General features: G+C 43.4%; 1 protein-coding gene across 2 annotated transcripts; it reads right to left on the reverse strand.

The window, feature by feature from the left end:
• Nucleotides 1–164: 164 nt before the first annotated feature.
• LOC115745719 (auxin transporter-like protein 4) lies at nt 165–4,429 on the reverse strand. 2 transcript variants are annotated; one of them, XM_030681283.2, is made up of 9 exons: nt 3,948–4,429; nt 3,479–3,714; nt 3,182–3,367; nt 2,989–3,101; nt 2,706–2,889; nt 2,498–2,595; nt 1,844–2,051; nt 1,291–1,548; nt 165–716 (listed from the first exon to the last, which is right to left on the reverse strand). In XM_030681283.2, the coding sequence occupies exons 2-9, from the start codon at nt 3,680–3,682 to the stop codon at nt 498–500; spliced, it is 1,470 nt and encodes a 489-aa protein (XP_030537143.2). In that variant the 5' UTR covers nt 3,683–3,714; nt 3,948–4,429; the 3' UTR covers nt 165–497. The 2 variants fall into 2 exon arrangements, with proteins under 2 accessions (XP_030537143.2, XP_030537142.2); XM_030681282.2 differs by having other exon boundaries at nt 3,479–3,719.
• Nucleotides 4,430–8,173: the final 3,744 nt, after the last annotated feature.

Genomic DNA, 8,173 nt, shown 5'->3' on the forward strand with positions numbered 1-8,173 from the left:
CATAAAAAAAGAAAATTTCAATATTTATTACACCCATGCCCTAAAATTTAAATTTAACTTTTTTTTTAAAATTGGAACATGCTTGTAATAATGACATTGCGCCAACAACAACTAGAGGACGGACCAACCGTATCTCTATAGTATCCTATCAGAAAGCAAGAAGGGAAATTCAAATTTTTTCATTTTTTTTAATATATATGTTATAGCCTATGCTTTAATAATAGCAAGGGAATCTTCACACACTATATAGTAGTATCACCAGCTAATTCTCTAGCCAAAAGAGAGGGAAATTAAAATTTTATAAAGCAGAAAAAAAAGAAAAATTGAAGGGTGGGGAAAAAAGAAGGAAATTCCAGCACACATCACATGTAGGCAGGGGGAGGGGAAGAGAATCATTGCCACTATCCCCATGTATATGTTACACAATCCACTTGGGGAAATTAGGAAAGGAAAAAGATTGGCGGAAAATCGATCGGGGAGGCGGGCGGGCGGGCGGCTCAGTGGTGCGGCGCTGCGGCGGCGGGCGGTTGCGGTGGCTTGCATTGGTAGCACTTGGCGAAGAGGCCGAAGGTGTCCACTTGCCTGATGAAGTTGGTCATGCTGGCCCAGCCACCGAACCCGAAGCCCACGACAAGGACCCATCCCACCACGAAGGCGTTGAACACGTACATCACGGTCCAGCTCCGTAGGAACGACGGCGGCTTCTCCGCCGCGTTCTGCAAGGATCGATCGAGAGAGGGAAAAACGAAGCAGGAGTCAATGTCAAGATCTAATTCGGCCTAAGTTTGAATCTTATTCCACTTAGGATGCCACCAAGTCACCAACCACTCTTGATGCCAATCATTGAAAGGGAATTTCTAAAGTCTGGATAGATTTCGCAATCGAATAAATAGCAAGTATGGTTAATTTTATTTTTTTGACTATTTACTCATGGTAAAATTTCGGTGGGGGTTTTTTTTTCACATGAGATGAGACATTGGGTCAACTCAAGACAGCTCACGCCAGACATGGTACAACAATCCAATTGCACCATATAACTAATCGAAAGGGACATGCCCATCCATGTCTTCTCATCTGGCCAAGATCTTGCCAAATCCAATCTCTTAAATGCCCACTTTCTCTCCCTCCCTCTCTTTGGTAATTTCAATTTCTGTAACCTTAGACCTCTTCACTAATTTCTGATTAGTTTACATGAAAGATCACACATCGTGTGCAACATAATTAATGACAGGCAAATGATAATTTGATTCCCGTCGCCGATTGGTCGATCGGGGGGTAATTAGAGTTTACCTGACGAGCGGAGGCCTTTCGATAGGTGAGCATGTGGGCGAGGGCGGGGATGATGTAGACCGTGAAGCTGACGAGGAGGGCGCCGACGGCGGAGTTGATGGGGCCGAAGAAGGGGAAGATGATGGCCAGGAACCAGATGGGGATCACCACCGGCAGCCTCACCAGCGCCCTCGTGCAGATGCTCTTCGTGTCGTGCATCCCTATCACCTTCTCCCACACGAAGTACAGAGGTGTACACGCGAACCCGAACGTTATGAACTGCAAACCGCGCAGACTCGAGATAATCAAAATCGAGCAATTAAGCACGAGTCACAGGACTGTATACACTTTTCGGTACTCAAACTCGATTAGTTGTTCGCGATCTCTATACATTGTTAGGCGATATGTCATGATCTCAAACCGAGGAATCCACTTAATAACTATATGAATGACCCTTTTGGTGTGTACCTTATAAAATATAGACATTAGTACATACTTACCCTAACGGCGGGGGCGGGGGCGGCGGCCCAAACAAAAAAAAAGAAGAAAAAGAGAGGGTGGATGAGATATTTACCTGATGAATGAGCATCAAGATGACGGCGGCGTCGCGGAATCCCGACTTGGGGAGGAGGGAGAAGGCGTTGGAGTGGTTGAGGAGCTGGTCGCCGAAGGCCCAGTAGACGGCGGAGGCCGACGGTATCGTCAGCGTGAACACATACAGTGTGGCCATCAAGTAGATGTACTTGAATTTCTGGGGCTTCCACATTGCATGCATGATCTCCCTATACCAAAACCACCCAAAAAAAAAAAATTATATATTACCAATTTTTTTTTTAAATAAGGCGATGAAAACTTTCAAAATATATAGATTTTCTGAAATTCAAGAAACCATTTTAAAAAAATATAATTTTTTAATAAAATTTTCACTGTAGTCTTTTACTGAGAAAATAATTCTGAAATTTGTTTTGCCTTTCGAGCTTAAAAGAGTGAAAATAAAAATGCAATCTTTTGCATGATCTTCGTCCAGCGTCTCGGACTCCGAATTCGCCGGCGAAAAGCAGCGCACGGGGAAGCTGAGCTGGTGCTCGTTTGAGTTCGGAACTGGATCGAACCGATCGAAGGAAAAATATTAATTTTCCTCTGTTTTTTTTTTTTTTTCCCATCGTAAAGGAATGATTCCAAAAGGGCAATCAAGAACGGTGAAAAGTGAAGAGGGAGATCTTTTTACACAGTCACGGCGTGGCCGCCGAAGGTGTAGAGGATGTTGGTGGCTCCGGTGAAGTACAGCACCAGCTTGTTCGGCCCCGTATGCTTCACCCCCTCCACCTGCCAACGGATTCGACCAATCTCTCCACTTAGCAGCGAAACAATGAAACGAATCCCCGAGAGAGGGGGGGCGGCGGCGGCGGCGGCGGCGGGAGCGGGAGGAGAGTTACCTGGCCGTGGGCGAGGGCGGCGATGGTCAGGTACCAGGCGGTGTAGGTGGTCATGCCGAGGCCGAGGAAGGACCAAATCCGGTAGTTGTGGAAGGAGGGGATGAACACCGTCGTCGCGCAGCAGGCGCCGAAGATGTAGGTCCACGTCCGCTTGTCCAGGTGGTCGTTGATGTAGTATATGTTGCTGCAAGAGGAGGATGATCAGTAACAGAATCTTTCTCAAGATGGGTGATCCTTCATCTGCAGATTCTCAAATGCTCAAGAGCAAGCAAGAAGCAAGAACCTTGCGCAGGCGATGAGCTGAATGACGGAGCCGAAGAGGAGGAAAGTGCAGTTGAAGGCGAGCCCCGCCGCCTTCCAGTACGGCCCGAGCAACCCGTCCAGCACTTCGAACCACTGCAGTCTCGATCCATCGATTCGTTAGTTTCTTCCGTTTTTTGGGTTTGATCTTCGAGTTTAAAAGAGAAGAGGAGGACCTGAATGACGTGGTTCTTGAAGCTGACGTTCTCCTTCTCCTTCCTGGTTCGGTACTCAATGTAGAGGACGCTGATGAGATAAGCGGTCCAGCTCCCCAGGATGCCGTAGAACACCTGGAAGATGATCCCCGACAGCATCCCCAGCTGCGAGAACGAGTACGGCAGCGTCAACAGCACTTGCGCCACCTGAAACCGATCGAGAAAAGGGAGAAATATGTGAGATTTCTCTGGGCAGGTCAGATCGAATCCGAGCGGAAAGATGGGTTGTTTTTCTTCTTGATTTTTTCTTTTATTTACTTGGTTGGAGGCGCAGCTGAACCAGGCGTCCCAGGCGGAGCCGCCGTGCCAGAGTAAGCTCTTGACGCTGAGCACGGGGGAGGCTTCGTCTGCTCCTCCGCCATCTTCGAGTGCCCCGTCGCGGCCGTCCTTGGCGTGGTTGAGCTCTGCCTCGGTCGCGTTGGAGACGATGGCTTCTGATTCTGCTTGCTTCGGACCCAACATTTCCTTCGTTTCTCACGCTCCCACGTCTCTGTCTGTCCTGCGCTAGCATGAGCATGAGATCTCGAACAAACACCCACGATTATATATAACCCCCCCACCGAAAAAAAAAAGGACTCTCGATCAGACAAATTACCCAAAAAACAAAAAGAAAACAGCGAGCCCCAAGAAAAATGCTACTGAAAAATCACAGCTTTTTTCTAGACCCCCCAACCCCAGATCGGAAACACCGTCAATCCCTTCAAACCAGAAAACATCCAAATCGTACCTCGTCTCCGAAATGTCGCCTTCTTGACCTGCGAGCAAAAGGGGCCACTCACTGACTCTGTTTCTTGCTTTCCTCCTCTTTCGACCTCGTTGGGTTTTAGAAGAAAAGAAAGGCAGATGGGTGGGTGTTGCAGAGAGAGAGAGAGAGAGATTGGAGAGGACTTAAAATGGTCGAAAGAATTGAAGACAAGAGACAGCAAAAGATCTCTGCTGCGCTCGGTGGCGTTGGTGGGAGGGGGACTTCAACTTTCGTTTTAATGCGCCACCAATTCGCTCCGCCAAAAGCAGCCCCGAAAGACGGCGGCTCAGAGAGAGACTCACAGAAACAGAGAGAGAGAGAGAGAGAGAGGTCTCAAAAGCAGCGAAAATCTGGGACGTTTCAATCGAATTCAATGGTCTTCGCAGTTGTTCAGGGAAAAGCAGTCCCTCCCACCCTTTTTTATATACGCAGCTCACCACAGGAACAGCGTGAAATGAGAGAGAGAGAGAGAGAGAGAGAGAGAGGCGCTTTGGGGGTCGATGGCCGATTTAAGGACTGAGCTCAGAACACTGGCCGATTCCCGTTTTTATAGCATTTTAAACTGCTTCAACGGTTCAAGACCAGATCTTTTTAATTCGGTTTTAATCAATGCTTAATTTGACTGGGATTATTTTTCGGTTTTGGTCATCAGCAACATCACGAGCCATGCTACTGTTGCAGAGCCTGTTGCTGTTGATGCCCTCCTCTCCGGAGGCCTCTTTCTTAACCGTCGGATCGCGAAAGAAAAACCCGATTACCCGATCGGAAAATGGCCTTCGATCTTCGTCGATCGTGCGCGGTGATTTTTTCGTTTGGAGAAAATTCGATGAACTCTGCATAGTTTCAATGGTGAGTGAAAGGGTTGGTACTGGTATGGAAGACAGGAGATTTGGGGGGGTGGATTGAGCAGCGGTTAAAACGCAGCTCCGATCCAAATCTCAGTCAATAATTCCAGGAATTGAATTTCTCAATTAGTTCCTGAATTTTGTTCTTTAATTCTTTTATCTCCATTTTTGTTTAATATTGAGGTTTTGTGTTCACCGAGGTTTCATCAGCTCCCCTCCTGTCCCCGCCCCACCACTAGTGGGGAATCCCCACCATTAACTAACCTCGACTGCAGAAAATTTATAGTGCTGAGAGGTTTGTTCCTAGAACATTTATTAGGATGTCCATTAACTATACTTTGGAATAAATTTTTCAAAAAGTGTCTTGTGGGTATTTGTTAATACAGGTCGTTTAAAGTGACTTTGCAATTTTTCGCACAATTTTTTCCTTGTACTGTGTGTGATGAGCTCTTTAGAAATCGAATTATCTTATGTTGATCGTACTTAGCAAGTGTACCGAGCTCCTGTTAAAAAGATCCGAAAAGAAATTAGGCTTCATTAACGAGTACTCCGAAACACTTGTTAAACATATGCACATAAGAAATTTTTTGTCATTCCGAATGATTATTTTTCTTGGGTTGTGTGCATAACCCATGCACTGAAATGTAAAGTGTTCTTTTATCAAATATGATTAATAAGTGTTCCGAGGGCACTCACTAGAAAAATCCTTTTAATAAAATGTGTTATCAACGTTTCAAAAATTTAAACTTTTGGTATAAAGTACACTTAACAAGTGACTTAGAGCCACTAATTACTTCGTAATTACGCTTTTTCTATATGATATGGGCAGCTTTTAAATATGTGTTTTCTTTTCGGACTTTCGTGATGCCCTAACTTATGCTATCGCCATTTCTAGTTGCCGTAATTAGTAGTCTATGGCAACTCTGTTAATAAATCTCGGACATAAATATGCAGTTCTTGAGCTAAATACACATAGGATTTGCTTAGGTAACGTCTCCCCGATGCAGATGTTTACTATCAATTGATAAGGGTATAAATTAATTTTCACATGGAGGGATCTAGAAGCAACATTTATGTCATTTAGAGAGCGCATGGTAACACTTTCGTAAGTGAATTTCTGCTCCGGAAGTGCTTCTGGAGTAAAAACATTTTGAAGCGTAAATTCGTTTGGTAATATAACTTCCGAAGCAAAAATCTGTTTGGTAAAACTTTTTATTTCTGAAGTGAATTTTCACTTATGAAGTCGTTTTTTCCCCAATTTGAAAAGTTAGAAAAAATTGCTTCTCAACTCAAGAAGTACTTCTTGGAACAAAAAAAATAAAAATAAATAAAACTCAAGAAGTATTTCTCACCCAACCATCGCCACTCGCGACCATCGCCCACCGCCGACCTTCACCAACCACGGCCCTCCATCGGCCGCTGCCACCAAGTCGCTGTCCCCTACTGCCGAAGTAGAAAATAAATAATATTTTTTTGATTTTAAAAAGTAAATAATATATTTTTAATAAAAAATTATTTTTTAAAAAAAATTAAATAATATAAAAATGAAGTACAAATTTTTCAACCGCCGATAATAATTTTTCATAGAAAATTCCATGCTAATAATGTTTCAAAAGTAGCAATTTTCAATCGTTACCAAATGAATTTCTCCGATTAGAAATTAACTTCCAATCAAAAGTTGATTTTTGAAGCATAAGTGTTACCATGCTCACCCTTAATGATTTGTAAGCTAAAGTCCTCTTGTGGGTAAATAATTGTATGTACTTGGTATTGTGTCAAAAACTTTGAAGCAATTAATTGAAAAAAAAATTACGGTTTCATTGTACTGAATGTTCTAGTGTCATGCCGAATCAATGCTCTAAAACTCGAATTTACACCAAATTAAATATATTCAATAAGCACGTTGAAGGCACTCTTAGGGACTTTGGGAGAATACAAATGGCGTTCGGTAAAAAATGCTTTTGAAAAGAAATTTTGGGCTAACAAGTGTTTGGCAAAAAAAAAAAAATTGCAAAGGGTCTTCCCTATATTATTTATTTATAAATAAAAATAAAGAAAAATCAAACCCCATGGCTAAGGCCGCTGGTAAACTAGATCCGGTGCTAGCAGCTGAGGCCGCCCGAGGTCGCGGTTGCCTGGGGTCGCATAGCCCAAGCGACCATCTTCGAGGGCTACATGACCTCGAGCAACCGGTGCCGGTGGTCTCATGACTCTTGGCGGCCTCAATCGACGGTTGTCGACGCCAAATCTAGTTCATCAATGGCCTTAGCCCTAGAGTTTGATATTTCCTTTTTTTTTTTTTTAATAAAAAGTAATGTAGCAAAAATGATGAGTGGAAAAATCGAAATTTGAAAGAACAAGTGAGGGTAATTTTGGAAGCAAAAATCCTAGCCCCAGCATACAGACCAACATTGAGCTTTCAGCCTTCCTAAGTTGGTTCCCAAACGCCTCACATAATCCCCCAAGAGGCTTTGGGCTTCAGGGATCTTTGAGAAAGCCGAACCAAACGAACCCTTAACTAGACACTTTCATGAAAAATAATACTCTCTGAAAATCGGCCAAAGAAAAGGAAGTAAACTAGAAAACAGAAGAGAGCGTGAGATCACGCGCCTCAGTAGCGTGTCGCCATAGCGAAACTGAGTAGCGGGCCGCCCTATTGAACCAATCGCTGGAGGCCCAATTAAGAAACGATGGATTATCCCTCCCTCTCTCTCCTTTTTTTCCCCCACTTTGATCGCCGGAAAGAAAAAGCAAGTGGAAACTAATAATGGGGGTTACAAAAAAAAGGTGGAAAAGAGGGATAACGAAAGAAAACACTACTATAAAAAAAAAAAAGGAAAAACACTGAGGTAAAAAAAAAAACATAAAAATGATTAATATCAATGGCGCATTTGTTTCTTGAAAAATCAAAATTTATTTCGATCGTCCGCGAAAATCTTTACGATGTTTTTCATTGATTAATTACTTCAAGCAATATAAATAACCATTTTACGAGGAAAATTCTTTCAAAATCACGCCGTTTCCACGAAAGCAAAACAGAGCCTAGGCCCATCGCCCCGTATTAAACGCATTCCTTATCCTTTTCGATCCTCTTAACGTCGAATGCGTTAACTATCTTGTAGATCGGCGGGCGAACAATTCGGGCGTTCCCGATTCCATTTTACTCATTGTTGGCCAGAGGAAAAAAAGAGCTCATTAATTCTTCGTGTCCCTTCACCATTAAGAAGAACTTGCACGCCACCATTATTGACTAGAAGTAGAATTCTTCTTTTCCACAAGTATGGTTAGCACCGCAATAGGTTGGAAGGCCTTGATTGCTTGTTGGGTCGTGTTCATAATTACTTTAGGAGGAACATTTTATTA

This window comes from Rhodamnia argentea, chromosome 10 (genome assembly GCF_020921035.1).
Source record: "Rhodamnia argentea isolate NSW1041297 chromosome 10, ASM2092103v1, whole genome shotgun sequence".
In the NCBI taxonomy this organism is placed as follows: domain Eukaryota; kingdom Viridiplantae; phylum Streptophyta; class Magnoliopsida; order Myrtales; family Myrtaceae; genus Rhodamnia; species Rhodamnia argentea.